We start from the raw sequence: 19,151 nt of genomic DNA, 5'->3' as shown, positions 1-19,151 counted from the left end.
TTGCTCCTGGCATTTTAGTCACCTCTTACGACACGCATGGCTTACGTAGGAAGAATTCTGTTCTATTTCCCCATGGAGACGTACAGTATGTGGTTGTGATGAATGGTTTTTAAAAACTGAAAAGTTGAAGATTGAGACACTTATGCAACATATGGGAATCTTTATTTAGGAAATGTTTTGCCACAGTGGCTTCATCAGTCCAATACAAAGCAGAAAGGTGTAAAGATAGTAGTAGTTTGAGGTAATCAGTCCCTCAGCCTGGAGTCGATGTGTTCAGTGCATCAATCTTGTAGAAAGTGAAATTGGACTGAACACATCGACTCCAGTCTGAGGGACTGATTACCTCAAACTTCTCTCCTTACACCTTTCTGCTTTGTATTGGACTGATGAAGCCACTGTGTGGTGAAACGTTTCCTAAATAAAGATTCCCATATGTTGCATAAGTGTCTCAATCTTCAACGTACAGTATGTACGTAGTATATTAAAATCTTTACTAGGCAGAACCCAGTTAATAAATGAAGGTCTGTAAGATATTTCCAATTAAAACTAAAGTAACTTTTGAATGTACAGATGTAGTACACCATAATTTAATTATGTAGAGTTCCTTAACTGTTTTTTTTAATTAATTACTAAATGTATGATACATAAATTATGCCATGTTTTGAACATTACCTTTTTTGAATTCTTTATAATATTTAAATTTTGAACCACTTACTTTCAAACATAAAAAAAATTACAGCAATAGAACACTGCAGTAGGCCTACTAGCCTGAGCTAGGCATGACCTGCTTGCACCCAACCATTCCCACATGGTATTAGCATCAGGTATATACTACTTGGCAGCTTTTTCCACTTACCTACAACTCTTGCCAAATCAGTATTTTCCTATACCATTTATTATTGAGTTAATATACTTAAGTTTGCTGCTGCTGACTATTATTTAAACACCTTGCTTAGAAAACACTTCTCAGCCTCTTCAGTGTTAAGTTTTATCTTTATAATTCCTCTGAAGATGCTTATAAATGCACAAAAGCACTTAGAATTTTTTTTTTTACAGAGGTAATTTTTTTGTCTGTACATGGATATATAGTATACATATTTTAAAATTTAGGAAGATTTGAAAATTCATTTGTTCAGTTAAAACATTTTACTTCTAAAGGTAGGTTCCTTAAATCTACAGAATACATTAACACATATAAAAATATAAAATCTCCCATGCACATAACTGTATATACATTCTCCAGTGGGAACATCAATTTTTCTTAAACAAGGATGCATTTACTTGAATAGTGATAAAAGATTTCAACACAGTCAATTAAACTATAAATGAGTTAAATCAGTACCAAAGAAGAATTTCATACAATAAATGTCTGAAAGTAAGGCTTGGTGCTGTTACTCAATTGCAATGTGATAATGAAGTATTGCAATATCAAGTCTACATCCTTGTTCCTGAACATGACACAGATTAAGTGCTGGCTTTAAAATACTTACTGAAACACAACATTCCTTAATGTTAATAAGTAGTGTATGATATAAATTTTGGAACATAACTGTAACTAAATAAAATTATGCACAAATTATAAATATTGAGAATTCCCCATTAAGATACTTTTAACTAAATTTCACTTTTTTAAGGCCTCTAGAAATATTGGAAGTTTGTTACAAAATAATTATGCATGTTAAACTTAACCCAATTTAAAAATGTAAGACTTCATTCCTTTATTATACAGTATTCAAATGCAAGGCTAAACAGCTCCAGATTTTTTGCCTGCTGTAATAACTGTTTGTATAAGTGAAAATAAATATAAAATTATTCAACACAAATAAAAATGTAAGAGTGCATATATAATATGCTAATGAAAGTACAGAAGAAGGTTCTTTAGCAACAGTAACTGTAAATGATTAATGAAGCACCTTGTGACTATACAGCACATACATACAAACATGAAAAACTAGCATTTGTTGATTACTTATTAATTAGAAGGGTTAAAAATGTATGCCAATTTCTAAATCTTTTTAGCATTGTGTTAAATCTAGCACATCAATTCATGCTGTCATACGCATTTAATGAACACAAACATTCACATTTAATATAACATAAGGAAACTGTATATTTTAAGTCTACCTACCATTACTTTAAATTATCAAGCATTCTTCAAATATAAAGCAATAGTATGAGGATCTGAGTAACAGAATATCTATGGCATTCCCCATAATTAACAAAGCTACACTATAATGCCATAGACATATGTGGCCTGCAATATTCAACATAGAATTAAGATGAAATAAAAGCTAATTAACATAATCTGCCTAGCCTTCATTAGTACATTAATACTGCCTTCATTATAGTTTTAACATTTTATACAAATTGTAATAAAAAAAATTTAATGTGACTAAAATTTTATGGAGCAACAACCTTCTTACTGCAAGAAAATTCATTAAATTGATTCACTTGTTGAATGCAATACTGTATCTAGATTAGTAATTAAAACTGCCTACACTCGGAGACTAAACACCATGTGAAGAAATTGTTCATAGGTGATTGTGATGACACCATCGCGATCCGTGTCATGGAAGCTAAAGGCCTGGGTTAGTGTCTGGAAGGAAGAGAAATTTTTTTTAAATGAAATAGGAAAATGCTAGGGCTAAAATTATGGAGCCTAGAATTCATGCCATTCTGAATTTCTGGAATGTAAAATTACATTTACTATGGGATAAAAACAAAAGAGTTTCAGGGAATTAAAGGCACACTCAACATCTCAAGACTTTCACGAAAATTTACAGTTTTTTGGATACATTTACATAAGGAAATGTTTGTATTGTACATGTGCAACATGCAGGAACTCTGAATGTTCTCATTTATTTTAATATTTAGTTTGTATATTATTTATTTATTCAGAAAGCTATTCTTGAATTATCGTGGTCTCAGGCATATATATTTGTATACTATAAGGTATTTGGAACACAGGAATTGTTAAAAAAATAATTTTTTTAACCCTTAAACTGTCCAAACATAGATCTACATTGACGGTCGTTGCACTCCAAACATAGATCTATGTTTTTTTCATATAAAGCATGTAAACTCAAACATAGATCTACGTTCAGAGCGCTACGCACATCAACATAGATCTACATTTGGACAATTTAAGAGTTAACTTACTAAACTTAATTGACAAGTACTACAAGCTTAAAAAAAATAAATTATTGTTAAATGTCCATTAAGAAAAAAATGCTAAACTTGTATAGAACTCTTAAACTGTCAGTGAAAGATTAATATATCATAAAAAAATATCTTTTAAAATACGTTGAATTCTAATTCTCTAAACTTCTCTAATAAAATTATGGAACCAATTAGCCGGACTTGGGTCTTGGAAGTGAGAAGTATAGTGCCTGCACTCTGAAGGCTGGGTGGGTATACTGCAGTTTGGATGGGCATCTGAGCTATAGTACCAATATCCCTATAGCAAAACTGATGGAGCGAGTGATAGTGAAAGGTTTTTTTTTTTCAGGGTCACCTTACCTCAGTGGGAGAAGGCCAGTGTGGTAAAAAAAAAAAAATCTACCTAAACTTATGATTTAATGCAACAGTTAGATACATAGTTTTGTCCTATTAAAATTGCTTCTTAGCCATGACTATTGGAAAAAGCCCTGAAATGAAACCTCAGCCTTGACCTAGCTGAGAAAATTGTGAGATTTTTCTCATCCATGCCTCTAGACTAAAAGTGCTGAGAGATGAAACATGCTCAAAGTTGCTATCATAAGTGTAATCTTAATTTTTTTTTTTCAACTAATGTTACTAATGTTTGGACAACTCTTATTACTGTAACACATGTCTAGTCCTCGTACTGTAAGTGAGAATTTGTGTGCATTACAGTATTGCTATATTCACAAAACAAAATATAAAATGCTAAACCCATATGGGTTACACAGCATTTATGAGCAAATCATACTTAATTCAGCTCAAGTATGTTCCATGCTGGTGATTTCTAGGAAAACATGTTAAACAAATCCTAACACAGTAAACAAAAATTAGATCACTTTAACCAGAGGAGCTAATAAACAGTATTCCTCTTAAGGATGGATGAAAAGTTTAATTACTATGTTAATTCTATAAGAAATATTAATAATGCTCTTAAAAAACTAATTTCACTCTTGAAGGCAGCTGAAATATCTTGAAATAGTTTTGGTATAAGACCACCTCAGTCAATGATGTTACCAGTCAGGACAACTTTCAGTGATACAAATTGAGATAAAACATATTAGTAATATAAAAATAATAATCACTAAGTGCACTAAACCCAGTAGGATTATCCAGTGCTGAAAAGCAAAAGAAAATGCACATAAGAAGAGCAGATGATGTAAGGTGCAAAGGACAATTAGGAAAAAGTAAGATAAGACAAGAATTCAGTTATTTTAATCAGGGGAAAGTTTTAAATCTGTAAGGGTCATATAGTGTCTGGGGAACAGAAGACATTTAGGTTTGATCTAAGGAAGGAAAGAGCAAGTCCAGTTCTTTAGATTAAGATCCTCTCGCTGGCATCAAGATACTTCTTGTGAGAGGAGACAAAAATAGTAATTGTATAAAGAAGACATATGCGAAGTATGGAATTTTATTCGAAATATTTTGCTTACCATAAGTAATGGTTCATCTTCAAAAATAGATAAAAGTGGATGAAAATGGTGAAAGTACTGAATGATGAAAGTTTTTTTCTTTCTTTTTGGGTCACCCTGCCTCAGTGGGAAACGGCTGATGCGTTAAAAAAAAATTAATACTGTAGTTTAAAGAAAAAGTGAATATTTTACATTAAAATAAATAAGAACATTAAGGGCTTTACATGTTGCACATGTACAGCACAAACATATCCTTATGCAGGTTTATGCCTAACAATACAAATTTTTGTGACAGACTGAAGATTCTGAGAGTGCTTAGATACTCCTAGTTCTGTTTTATTTTTGTTCCACAGAGAACTTAGACTTTACAAAGCAGAATATAACATAACATAATTGAACCAAGCGTTGTACAGTGCTGCAAGGAGGGATGTGCTAGAGGATGAATGTGCAGAAGTTAGAAACGAACAAGGAGTCAGGAGTGTGAAAGGTTAAGTGTTAGTGGGGGCGATGAAGAGTGCAAAGGTAAAATAAAATTGAAGTTGGCACAATAAGTTAATGTTAAAAAGTCAAAGAGAAAGAGAGCCTTCATCAGAGGTGGGATTTTCAGTAAGGTCAGTTAGGGTAAATGCATTGGGTCAGTGAAGACATCCTAAGTGAATTCTGCTTGCCCATTAATGGACTGGACATGGTTTTAAGATGTGGAGAGTTGACAATGCTACCTGGCAATTCTCACAGATAAGTGCTAGCTGTTTGTCCAAAAGGGATCCATGAGCAAGGTGTATTTGGCTGATATGTAGAAAGGAGGGCTTGGGGGGAGGGGAGACAAAGATAGAGAGAGATAGGTGGGATATTCCCTAACACAACAGCAAAGAGAAGAAGGCCCAAAACACAAAAGTGGTTTGAAAGATAGAAATTTATTGTGGTCCAATGCAGACCACCTTGTCTTTGCCAAAAGTTGCAAAGTTGAGAGAAGACACAAAAATAGTCCAAAAAGGAAGACCCCTATATGAGATTGGGAAGTCATGAACAGCCAATTGAACAACTGAGTCTACCTGTTCATTACTCCAAACTTCATGTCCAGGGATCCAGCAGAACATGATGTCTGTATTTACCAAAACTGTGGCATAACCTAAATTTACAAGGCAGAAATTCATAATGGCATTAGTTCAAAGATACATAATTTTTGCCTCTGTAATGCTGCATGTTTTCATATTTAAAAAAACTGGACTGAAGCAACTCTTAAATCAATAAATAATATGATTAAGCACTAAACCCAAAGGGGTCACTCCTTCATAAACTAACATGGTACATGTGTCTTCTTTATACATTTATTTAGTTACCATGTGTAATTTTTAAATGTAGTAATAAAAGGCAATGTAGCAAGGCAGTTTCTGATAAAAAGTCAGAGATGACACATGCTTTAAAGGCAGCATTTTTTGGGGAGAAAAAGACTGAGTAAATACAGTAGGATGTGAAAAGTGGTCTGAATTACATTTATGGGGAAGCACTAAGCCCAAAAGGGTTGTATAGAACTAAAAGAATGGGAAATAATCAGGTTTGATACAAGGAAGGGAAGATTAACTTTTAATTCCTTGGAAAAAGTGGCTCTTCACTAACATCAAGACACCCTTGAAGAATAAAACAGGTCTGAAAATAAAGTTGGCACACAATGATAAAGAGAAACATGTGTGACAATGATCTCAGTTAAGCTTCACACAGTGGAGTAGGGCACCCATCCACTTTATGACAATATAAGTTTCTGGCATGATCAATGCATAATCATGCAAGAACAGTCTACCATGAGATTAGCTATAAAACCAGTTATGGTTTTTAAATAAAAAAAAGTGTTGGTCATCAATGTACATCATTAATGCTGTCAGCAACCTTGCCAGATAGAACAGGGGGAGCTGTCAGATGGTTATCAAGTTCTGAGCTGCAGAATGTGCAAATTCAGTGTCCAAAACACTGGAATGACTAAAACCCTTGTGTAAAAAAAAAATACATATTACTAGTGTTTCTAGTAAAGATGCAAGAAAGCTAACAATAAATGTGAAACATCTGAGGAAAAGGAAGAAATGAAAGATGGATTCCAATTAATGCACTGCAAGAGTTGGAGATGTTAATAAACAAGGAAGACATGATATCAGAAAGGGCAACTGTATCAAAGGCATAAAACTCCAAGATTAGGCAGTGACATACCCCATCTTAACAAAGGAATTTGAGCCCCAGGTGGACACAGAAAGAGCATAAGTGACAGGAGAAATGGGGAAAATTGCTATTGATGGTCTTAGTCATACGATGTCTCAATGACAGCAATTGTTGAATGCTGTTTATCAGTTAAAATTTAATTACAGTTTTTATAAAATAATTATGTAAAATTCAAGACGTGAAGTTAAGACTAACAGGTAAATCTAAAAGTAAAAACAAACGAAATACTAAAAATAAGAAAACTGCAAATACCAAATACAGAAACAAACTGCAGAAGGTTAAGAAAAGCAAGTAGACTATGGCACAGGTACAGAAAAAAAAATGTTTAGGAAATAACTAAAATGCTGTAAACCGTCACTCTGATATTTTACAGAATATTAAATCTAGTGAAAACCCAGCTGAGCAACTGAATATAGTCAATGCTGCCAAAATTCATGTGGTCTTAAATGCCACTTCAATAGTATTGATATTGAAAAAATTGTCTGGGGTGTGAGAAATATATTGAGACTACAGTGGAACCTCAAATATCGAACTTTCTTCGTTCCAGAAGGCTGTTTGAGTGCCGTTACCGAACGAATTTATTCCCATCAGGAATAATGTAAATTAGATTAGTTAATTTCAGACCCTCAAAAATACACTTATAAAAGCACTTACAAAAATACACTTATATAATTGGTTGAGTTGGGAGCAGTTCGATATTTGAGGTTCCACTGTACTTCAATAAACATTTTATAGGTAGGCAGATTTAATTTTGCTTATCAAACACTGGTAAAAATTTTCTTCTTTAACAAACTGGCCGTATCCCACCGAAGCAGGGTGGCCCTAAAAGAAAAACAAAAATTTCTCTTTTTAACTTTATTAATGCATGTATACAGGAGAAGGGGTTACTAGCCCCTTGCTCCCGGCATTTTAGTCACCTCTTATGATACGCATGGCTTACGGAGGAAGAATTCTGTTCCATTTCCCCATGGAGTGGTAAAAAATTTATGAAGCCATATTTCCTTAAATATGGTTCTTATGGCATTACAGTATTACTGAAATTCCTTAAGAAACCTTAAAAAGAAAAAAAAAAAAAGTGAAAAATTATAGTAATACGAAGGCTATCAAAAATGTTGGCATTTTTACTAAACTCATCAAACCCACTGGCAAGTGTTCATATTTTGTGGAAGATGAGAGGGCTGTCATCCTTTGTATACACTTAGTACATAGTATCACTTTTGTAATGATGTGGTTTGAAAAGAAGTTTATCAGACTGGTTTCCAGGTATGCATCTTTAATCATAAAAAGAGGAGTCACTGGAAAAATAGAAATAACTTAACAAATATCCTTAAAGACAGGTTTATGTGGAGTATATTATTTTTTTACTTATGTCATTTAGTACATCGCAATACTTTACAAATACAAATATTTTAGTTGCAGTTTCTAAAACTTCTAGGTATGTCATTTTACTGTTCAACAATCTGTTTCATCAGTGATAAAGTACAAACACCAAAAAAAATAGTCATCATTTACAAGTATGGTAGGAAGGCACTGCATGGACCAAGCCTTCATTATAATGGAAGTTTTGCCCTCAGCAGAATTTTACCAAAGCTTGTTTCTTAATAAAGTTTCCACCCACAGCATGACACCACCTATAATAGTCTTGTTCTGCATCTAGTATCTGCCATTTTTGTTGTAATACATGCCACCTAACAAATACAAATTTTATTTGTACAGTTATTTTAAACTATATGAGATACTGTGGACTCTACTATCTCAAAATATGATTTAATCAGTGTGGTTTGTGTACACTGATAAATAGCGGCTTCTATAAAACAAATTTAAAAAGGGCTAGTCATAAAAGTCAACCACAGCTTATGAATTTTTAGTCTTCTTTCTTAAATCTCCTGTGCTGTTTACGTAAATAAATTTGGAGAAAGTAATAATTGCTCTTATAGCATTAATTTATTAACTCGGTGAAAATTTACTTTGTGAAAGATATAAAATGAATTCACATGAGTTATGACTACAGGGTCTGCCACCTCTTATCCACAAAAAAAAAGAAAAAAAAAAAAAAAAAAAAAAAAAAAAAAAAAAAAAAAAAAAGACTACAATGCTCAATCCCATTTGGAATTTATAAAACTTTGATGCAATTTATGATATGCTTTTCTAATTCTTTGTTATAAGAACTAGTTAACTTTTTAAAATATCATGAATTTTAACATTTAAAACAACGATATGAAATTTTTCAAAAGAGGTAATTGGAGCTCAAAAAAAATACTATGTTTTAACTTTATATGTTTTAACAAGACTTTTACAGGTAAAGGCTTTAGCACCATAGAAAAGTTGGAATGCATAACCATTAAAGGAATGCAAATCAAAGGCTGTAACAACTAGCTAATGCATATACATGTATTTTAATATGTACATTAAAACTAAATGAAAAAACTACTCAAACTAAATACAATGTAACATTTATAACTGTCATATCATGACCATTAAAAATAACCTACTACCTCTAAACTTGTGCACTCCAATAGTACAATAAACTCTGTAAAAACTGGCACTGAATACTATAAAGTATATTTATAAATCAGGACCTCCAGGTTTTCATTCAGACCAATTAAATCTTGAGAAACCTGCAATTAAGCCAATTTTACCTGGCATATCTATAAATGCTTTAACTCTGCTGTCACCATTAGTTAGTGCAGGCTATCACACCCTGGTGCTGTGCATAGTTTAAAACAGCCTTCAGGTATTTGAAAAAAATTGGGAGAAACTTTCAAAATCTGGATAGCAAGCTAATTTTTTTTTTCCCAACAAGTCAGCCATCTCCCACCGAGGCAGGGTGACCCAAAAAGAAAGAAAATCCCCAAAAAGAAAATATTTTCATCATTCAGCACTTTCAGCTCACTCACATATAATCAGTCTTTGCAGAGGCACCCAGATACAACAGTTTCGAACCATATATAACATACCCCTCCAAACTGCCAATATCCTAAACCCCTCCTTTAAAGTGCAGGCACTGTACTTCCCATTTCCAGTACTCAAGTCCGGTTATATAAAAATAACCAGTTTCCCTGAATCCCTTCACTAAATATTACCCTGCTCACACTCCAACAGCTCGTCAAGTCCCAAAAACCATTCGTCTCCATTCACTCCTATCTAACATGCTCACACAGGCTTGCTGCAAGTCCAAGCCCCTAGGCCACAAAACCTCCTTTACCCCCTCCCTCCAACCTTTTCGAGGACGGCCCCTACCCCGTCTTCCTTCCCCTACAGATTTATACACTCTCCAAGTCATTCTACTTTGATCCATTCTCTCTAAATGACCAAACCACCTCAACAACCCCTCTTCAGCCCTCTAATACTTTTAGTAACTCCACACCTCCTCCTAATTTCCACACTCCGAATTCTCTGCATAATACTATTTACACCACACAATGCCCTTAGACAGGAAATCTCCACTGCCTCCAGCCGCCTCCTCGCTGCAGCATTTGCAACCCAAGCTTCACATCCATATAAGAATGTTGGTACCATTATACTTTTGTATATTCCCTTCTTTGCCTCCATGGATAACATTAGCTAAATGTTTAATTACAATATATAATTTGCTTAAATGTTTTAAATACTGTTTTGCATTTATATTTTGGCATTTAAAGTTTCTAACCCTTCATATATAAAAAAAAAGGCCCCCCCCCTATCATGCCTCAGGCTACTGTATTTCTGCTAGTTTCCAATCTGCTTTTCTGTGATGTATTTCCATCTTTCACTCAAGTGGCAAGCTATTACTCTGGCACAGAATACTTTCCCTACATGTTGTGGAGAAGACCACACTGCCCATCTCTGGAAACTTCTATAGCACCAAGAAAGAAACAATAAATTTAAGAGCAAAATTCTGATTAATTTTTTCTTAAGAAAACTGTGTAAGAAATGTATGACTGATTGGAGTTATGTAATAATAGCCACTAGTGCATACTGAACCTGTCTCTTTTCTATAGAAGGTATAAACAGTAAAATGCAACCAATTCCACATTTCTAAGTCATAATCATTTCACTGTCTCTTACATAGGTCTAAGTTATTGATGCTAGTATTACTTGTGTAGATCTGCACTTTAAGCATAGCTCCTTCAGATATGCTGTGATAAGTAAATTTTGATTTAGAGTGAATGTGTGTGTGTGTGTGTGTGTGTGAGAGAGAGAGAGAGAGAGAGAGAGAGAGAGAGAGTGAGAGAGAGAGAGAGAGAGTGAGAGAGAGAGTGAGAGAGAGAGTGAGAGAGAGAGTGAGAGAGAGAGTGAGAGAGAGAGTGAGAGAGAGAGTGAGAGAGAGAGTGAGAGAGAGAGTGAGAGAGAGAGTGAGAGAGAGAGTGAGAGAGAGAGAGTGAGAGAGAGAGTGAGAGAGAGAGAGTGAGAGAGAGAGTGAGAGAGAGAGTGAGAGAGAGAGTGAGAGAGTGAGTGAGAGAGTGAAAGAGTGAGTGAGTGAGTGAGTGAGTGAGTGAGTGAGTGAGTGTGTGTGTGTGTGTGTGTGTGTGTGTGTGTGTGTGTGTGTGTGTGTGTGTGTGTGTGTGTGTGTGTACTCACCTATTTGTACTCACCTATTTGTGGTTGCAGGGGTCGAGTCCTAGCTCCTGGCCCCGCCTCTTCACCGGTTGCTACTAGACCCTCTCTCTCCCCGCTCCATGAGCTTTATCAAACCTCGTCTTAAAACTGTGTATGGTTCCTGCCTCCACTACGTCATTTTCGAGGCTATTCCACTGCCTTACAACTCTATGACTGAAGAAATACTTCCTACTATCTCTCTGACTCATTTGTGTCTTCAACTTCCAATTGTGGCCTCTTGTTTCTGTGTCCCCTCCCTGGAACATCCTGTCCTTGTCCACCTTGTCTATTCCACGCAGTATTTTATATGTCGTTATCATGTCTCCCCTGACCCTCCTGTCCTCCAGTGTCGTCAGGCCGATTTCCCTTAATCTTTCTTCATAGGACATTCCCCTTAGCTCTGGAACTAACCTTGTTGCAAACCGTTGTACTTTCTCTAGTTTCTTGACGTGCTTTATCAAGTGCGGGTTCCAAACAGGTGCTGCATACTCCAGTATGGGCCTGACATACACGGTGTACAGTGTCTTGAATGATTCCTTACTAAGGTGTCGGAATGCTGTTCTCAGGTTTGCCAGGCGCCCATATGCTGCAGCAGTTATCTGATTGATGTGTGCTTCCGGAGACATGCTCGGTGTTATACTCACCCCAAGATCTTTCTCCTTGAGTGAGGTTTGCAGTCTTTGGCCACCTAGCCTATACTCTGTCTGTGGTCTTCTGTGCCCTTCCCCTATCTTCATGACTTTGCATTTGGCAGGATTAAATTCGAGAAGCCATTTGCTGGACCAGGTGTCCAGTCTGTCCAGGTCTCTTTGAAGTCCTGCCTGGTCCTCATCAGATTTAATTCTCCTCATTAACTTCACATCATCTGCAAACAGGGACACTTCTGAGTCTAACCCTTCCGTCATGTCGTTCACATATACCAAAAATAGCACTGGTCCTAGGACCGACCCCTGTGGGACCCCGCTCGTCACAGGTGCCCACTGTGATACATCATTACGTACCATGACTCGTTGTTGCCTCCCTGTCAGGTATTCTCTGATCCATTGCAGTGCCCTTCCTGTTATATGCGCCTGATGCTCTAGCTTCTGCACTAATCTCTTGTGAGGAACTGTGTCAAAGGCCTTCTTGCAGTCCAAGAAGATGCAATCAACCCACCCCTCTCTCTCTTGTCTTACTTCTGTTATTTTATCATAAAACTCCAGAAGGTTTGTGACACAGGATTTGCCTTCCGTGAATCCGTGCTGGTTGGCATTTATACTCCTGTTCCGTTCCAGGTGCTCCACCACTCTCCTCCTGATAATCTTCTCCATAATTTTGCATACTATACACGTCAATGACACAGGTCTATAGTTTAGTGCCTCTTTTCTGTCTCCTTTTTTGAAAATGGGAACTACATTTGCTGTCTTCCATACCTCAGGTAGTTGCCCAGTTTCCAGGGATGTGTTGAAGATTGTGTGTAAGTGTGTGTGTGTGTGTGTGTGTGTGTGTGTGTGTACTCACCTATTTGTGGTTGCAGGGGTCGATTCATAGCTCCTGGCCCCGCCTCTTCACTGATTGCTACTAGGTCCTCTCTCTCCCTGCTCCATGAGCTTTATCATACCTCGCCTTAAAACTATGTATGGTTCCCGCCTCCACTACTTCACTTTCTAGGCTATTCCACGGTGTGTGTGTGTGTGTGTGTGTGTGTGTGTGTGTGTGTGTGTGTGTGTGTGTGTGTGTGTGTGTGTGTGTGTGTGTGTGTGTACGTATTCACCTAGATGTACTTGCCTAGTTGAGGTTGCAGGGGTCGAGTCCAAGCTCCTGCCCCCGCCTCTTCACTGGTCGCTACTAGGTCACTCTCCCTGAACTGTGAGCTTTACCATACCTCTGCCTAAAGCTATGTATGGATCCTGCCTCCACTACATCACTTCCTGACTACTCTGTGGCTGAAGAAATACTTCATACATCCCTGTGATTCATCTGTGTCTTCAACTTCCAACTGTGTCCCCTTATTGCTGTGTCCCATCTCTGGAACATCCTGTCTTTGTCTACCTTGTCAATTCCTCTCAGTATTTTGTATGTTGTTATCATGTCCCCCCTCTCTCTCCTGTCCTCCAGTGTCATCAGGTTGGTTTCCCTTAACCTCTCCTCGTAGGACATACCTCTTAGCTCTGGGACTAGTCTTGTTGCAAACCTTTGCACTCTCTCTAGTTTCTTTATGTGCTTGGCTAGGTGTGGGTTCCAGACTGGTGCCGCATACTCCAATATGGGCCTAACGTACACGGTGTACAGGGTCCTGAACGATTCCTTATTAAGATGTCGGAATGCTGTTCTGAGGTTTGCTAGGCACCCATATGCTGCAGCAGTTATTTGGTTGATGTGCACTTCAGGAGATGTGCCTGGTGTCATACTAACCCCAAGATCTTTTTCCTTGAGTGAGGTTTGTAGTCTCTGGCCCCCTAGACTGTATTCTGTCTGCGGTCTTCTTTGCCCTTCCCCAATCTTCATGACTTTGCACTTGGTGGGGTTGAATTCCAGAAGCTAATTGCTGGACCAGGTCTGCAGCCTGTTCAGATCCCTTTGTAGTTCTGCCTGGTCTTCGATCGAATGAATTCTCATCAACTTCACGTCATCTGCAAACAGGGACACTTCGGAGTCTATTCCTTCCATCATGTCGTTCACAAATACCAGAAACAGCACTGGTCCTAGGACTGCCCTGTGGGACCCCGCTGGTCACAGGTGCCCACTCTGACGTACCATGACTCGCCGCTGTCTTCCTGACAAGTATTCCCTGATCCACTGTAGTGCCTTCCCTGTTATCCCTGCTTGGTCCTCCAGTTTTTGCACTAATCTCTTGGGTGGAACTGTGTCAAACACCTTCTTGCAGTCCAAGAAAATTCAATCCACCCACCCCTCCCTTTCTTGTCTTACTGCTGTCACCATGTCATAGAACTCCAGTAGGTTTGCGACACAGGATTTCCCGCCCCTGAAACCATGTTGGCTGCTGTTAATGAGATCATTCCTTTCTAGGTGTTCCACCACTCTTCTCCTGATAATCTTCTCCATGACTTTGCATACTATACATGTCAGTGACACTGGTCTGTAGTTTAGTGCTTTAAGTCTATCTCCTTTTTTAAAGATTAGGACTACATTTGCTGTCTTCCATGCCTCAGGCAATCTCCCTGTTTCGATAGATGTATTGAATATTGTTGTTAGGGGTACACATAGCGCCTCTGCTCCCTTTCTCAGGAACCATGGAGAGATGTTATCCGGCCCCATTGCCTTTGAGGTATCTAGCTCACTCAGAAGCCTCTTCACTTCTTCCTCGGTTGTGTGTACCGTGGCCAGCACTTGGTGGTGTACCCCACCTCTCCGTCTTTCTGGAGCCCCTTCTGTCACCCCTGTGAACACTTCTTTGAATCTCTTGTTGAGTTCCTCACATACTTCACAGTCATTTCTTGTTGTTTCTCCTCCTTCCTTCCTTAGCCTGATTACCTGGTCCTTGACTGTTGTTTTCCTCCTGATGTGGCTGTATAACAGCTTCGGGTCAGATTTGGCTTTCGCTGCTATGTCGTTGTCGTTTTCATAGTCGTTGTGTGTGTGTGCGCACGTGTGCGTGCATGTGCGGATGTGTGTATGTGTGCGTGCGTGCACAAAGTATGAAAAAAAAAAAATCCTGTTCCATGTGGTGCATGTGACTTGAAGGTGTTTTCTATGAGAAATTTTATGCTTTTATTGGCTGTTTCTTGGTATCAACTGACAGAATGGAAGACATTACTGAAAAAGATGATTCTGGTCGGTTTCAGGACTGGAAGTACAGGTACTTGAAATAGAGCTAAGTAATGGAAATATTTGATTTTTGATGATTTTCCTGAGGAAGGGTAAGGCTTGACCTACACCCCCCTACTGGTTCTGCTTCAATTATTGGGATACCTTAAACCATGAACAGTCATTCCTGTTTCTTTTTTATTATTCAAGAAACAGGGTAAAACTGATCTTTTTGTGTGTGATGACGGAGTCAGAATGGAGGGCAAGCGTAATACAGGAGAGGCCTGGGGATGTGATTAACAGAGGATAGGTTGTGCTAGTTGATGGAATGTATAGTGTTTATTTTGTGTAAAACTGGCTAATTTACCGACTTATTTGCACTTTATATGATAGTTCTAATAGTTGAATGGACAGTTCTTGTGATCTTTCAATAGAAAAGAAGACATGCTAGCAAAATAGCTAAGAATTTGGTCGAATTGAACACTGGAATTGACTTGAATTAGGACTCAAATTGGCCAAAATTACTGATGTGTAAATTGTGCCTAGACCGTCAAATTAGTGTCTGCATAATTCCATACGTTTTCCATCAAATATTGTATTTTTGGCGTGAATACCTTCAGAAAAAAGTTTCACTTGTGTACTTGTCCAACCAATTTTTAAAGCTATCCAAAGTACTTTGTTTACTTCAGGGTGCAACTTGGCAGTTTGTTCTAATCATCTACAGCTCTACTGCCAAACCAATGTTTTTAACCTAAACTCTTTTTAAATCTAAATTTATACAGGCTGAATTCATTGGTGTAAATCACATCTTGATCAGATCTTCAGTACTTCATCTATATGCCCTTTATGTATTATGATTTCTTTTTGCATTCTTAAATCATATTCTCATATACCCCCCTAATGCTATGCTTTTCTAGAAGAATGCAAATTTTGTGCATTCAGCCTGTCTTTGTAGGAGAGGTCTCTGATACCTGGGGTTAATTTTGTCATTTCTATTTTTTCCAATGCAATTATATTTATTCTGAAACATGGAATTTTCTTTTTGGCCTCAACATTCATGTCCCACTGAAATAGGGTGACTCCAAGAAGAATACACATTCACCATCATCCATTCTATCACTGCCTTACCAGAAATACACTTGACATCACATTTCAAATGACCCATATACTGCAAAATCCCTACCCCTCCTTTAGAATGCAGACACTGTACTTCCTACATCCCAGATTCAAGTCTTGGTAATCAATCTCCCTGAATCCCTTCATAAAAGTTACCTTGCTCATTCCTCCCCAAACTTACTGCTCTCATCACTGACCTTCAGTTTATAGGACACAGGGTGGATTTTGGAGACATTTTATGGAAAAAACATGCGTCTAATAAGTCACAAAATACAATATTATAATAATCAAGGTAAGCATTAAATCATAAAAGGGATGATACTTTTATACATACAGAACTGTATATACTGTTGACTGATGGGACTATGAACAATGAGGTGAACCAAAGAATTAATGAGGGGAAAAAAATGGGTGGGTGGTGCACTGAAGCATCAGGGAGGCAAAAGGAAACTATACCAGAGTACAGTGGTACCAACACTGTTATATGGGATTGAAGTTTGGGTTTTAAATGGTGCTGCATTAAAGAGAAGGCTAGAGGCAGTAGAGATGTCATGTTTGAGGGAAATGTGTGGTGTGATTATGCAGAGAATTCTGAACTTGGAGATTAGGTGTCAAATTACCAAAAGTATTATTCAGAGGGTGGACGGCGCTGTTTTCAAAGTGAATGGAGCAACAGAGGATGACTAGGAAGGCATATTAATCTGGGGTGGAGGGAAGGTGGTGTACAAGTCATCCCAGAAAGGGTTGGATGGAGGGGAATTAAGGGGTTTTGAGTGCTAGAGACTTGGACTTACAACAGGCTTGTGTGAGCATATTTGATAACAGTGTAGGCATGTTTTTTTTAGGATTTTACATGGTGCTGGAGTGAGAGCAAGGGATTTAGTGAAAAACCAGCTAGCCAGACTAGAGTCCTAGAGGTGAGAAATACAGTGCCTACACTCTGAAGGAGGGTTGGAGATGTTGCAGCTCAGAGGATCGTCCAAGTTGTGGTGTCAGCATGCTTCCGAGGAGACAGTGCTCGAACGAATGATAGTGTTCTTTTTCAGATCACCCTGCCTTGGTAGGGTGATCTGAAAAATATGTAGTTTAACAGAGAAGAAAAAAGGAAATATTTAAGAGTCAAAATCAGTGGAGCCGGTTCATCATTACTAATCAACAGACAAAAACAAAAAGGCACAACACGTGACAGGAACAATACACAAATAACCCACACATAGGAGAAAGAAACTTATGACAATGTTTCGGTCTGACTTGGACTAGTTAATGGTCCAAGTTGGATCGAAGTGTTGTCACAAGTTTCTTTCTCCCCTGTGTGGGTTATATGTGTATTAATCAATAGGCATACTGACCAGGTCTCTGATGTTTTTAGAAACTGGCATGACCTCAATCCTAAGTACTGTATACAATATTGGTTTTTACAGAGCTTATTGCAAGCATAGTGCTCATCAACATGGAACACTTATTTATTTGGCTGTGCTTTACTAATGTCACCCTCTTAATTTTAAGAGCGAGTTATACTAAACATGCTCAAAACTGTGCTTAACATACATGTAACAGAAGCCATCTTAACACCACTGAAATTCTCAACCTTATAAGACTTTTGCCATGATCAACATAAACTGTTCATAAGAAAACGTGGCAGTTCCATTCTGCTCCCGATCATGTTGACGGAATTCTGTTGTCAATGTCTGGAAGAGTGGGAGCAAATTTCTTCATTAAAAATATATATACAGTACTGTATTTCTAAACGTATTTACGCTGGTGCACAAAAATTAATGTGAAGACAGCAAGAAATGGCAGATACCTACAAAAAATTGATTACATCAATGGCATTCTGTGCTTTATTTGACCCTACAGTATAAATTTTGTGCAACACCAAATACTTTAGTCGTCAAATTTACACCATCCATTCTTATTTATAACAGTGTATGCAAAACATAGAAGCATCTAATAAGCTAACAAGTGAAAATGCCACTGTTGCCAAAAAAGGAAAAATACAAGTCAAACTAATTTTCCAACGGCACACACGAGATTATCCACTGTCTGTAGTGACTTATCTTTCTCTGGAGGTTACTAGGCTGGTCCAAACAATCTTCAAACACTGGATACATCAATGATGTACAACAAAACTTGTACCTGTGTGAGAATCTTTTGATTCTCCATAGTAAATCCACATTAAAAGGACATACATTTAAAGTGTTAAGAATTTGTATACAAGTGACAATTAATCAGAAAATACACAATGACAAGTTTTCATTAATAACTAACAAACAGAAATCCTGAATAGCCAAGAAAAAATTTCTAAGTTTAAAGGAATAGTACAGGTACCTTAAAAAAAAAATTCTTATCTGGTTCTGTAGCACAATGCCTCCTCTATTTCCAAAATGTTCCATACATTTCCATGCAAGTATATTTGTTTCTTGCATACTTTTGTTTTTATAGCAATTGTAATTTAGCTGTATGCAGAAGCCTCAGAAATATTTAGACTAAACAGCAGTATAAAAAAAAATCCTGCCCCATGTAATGCATGATGGAAAAAGCACACTTCTGAGCTTACATTTTTGTATCATCTAGTATAATGGATGACATACTAGTGTATGTCTCAAAATAAAAGAAATTTAATTTTTGGTGATTTTTCCTGAGGAAGGGTAAGGCCCTAGTCTGCTTTATGGGTTTTTACAAGGTCTGCTTTAATTATTGGGACGTCTTAAACCACAATCAATCAATCATTCTTTGTTATGTTTCATTATCCAAGAAATAGGGTAAAACTTTGATTTTTTGTCTGATGAATTCAAAATGGATGGCAAGCATTATATAGGAGAGGCCTGGGGATGTGATTAATGAACAGAGGATAGGTTACTTTAGTAGATGGAATGCATTACGTGCTTATTT

General features: G+C 37.2%; 1 protein-coding gene across 7 annotated transcripts in view; it reads right to left on the bottom strand.

The window, feature by feature from the left end:
* Nucleotides 1-1,127: 1,127 nt before the first annotated feature.
* Nucleotides 1,128-19,151, bottom strand: part of Alg-2 (Apoptosis-linked gene-2) — a 52,543-nt gene continuing 34,519 nt past the window's right edge. For 5 of the 7 annotated variants that reach the window (XM_053786848.1, XM_053786850.1, XM_053786853.2 and 2 more), the window contains exon 6: nt 1,128-2,596. In XM_053786848.1, the coding sequence (XP_053642823.1) occupies nt 2,495-2,596 (102 nt within the window). In that variant the 3' untranslated portion in view covers nt 1,128-2,494. Of the gene's footprint in view, nt 2,597-17,807; nt 17,948-19,151 lie in introns of all 7 variants that reach the window. The other 2 variants (XM_053786849.1, XM_070093028.1) reach the window with 1 other exon arrangement.

This window comes from Cherax quadricarinatus, chromosome 41 (assembly GCF_038502225.1).
Source record: "Cherax quadricarinatus isolate ZL_2023a chromosome 41, ASM3850222v1, whole genome shotgun sequence".
In the NCBI taxonomy this organism is placed as follows: domain Eukaryota; kingdom Metazoa; phylum Arthropoda; class Malacostraca; order Decapoda; family Parastacidae; genus Cherax; species Cherax quadricarinatus.
Note: the sequence above shows the minus strand (reverse complement) of the source record. Positions and strands in the feature narration are given on the sequence as shown.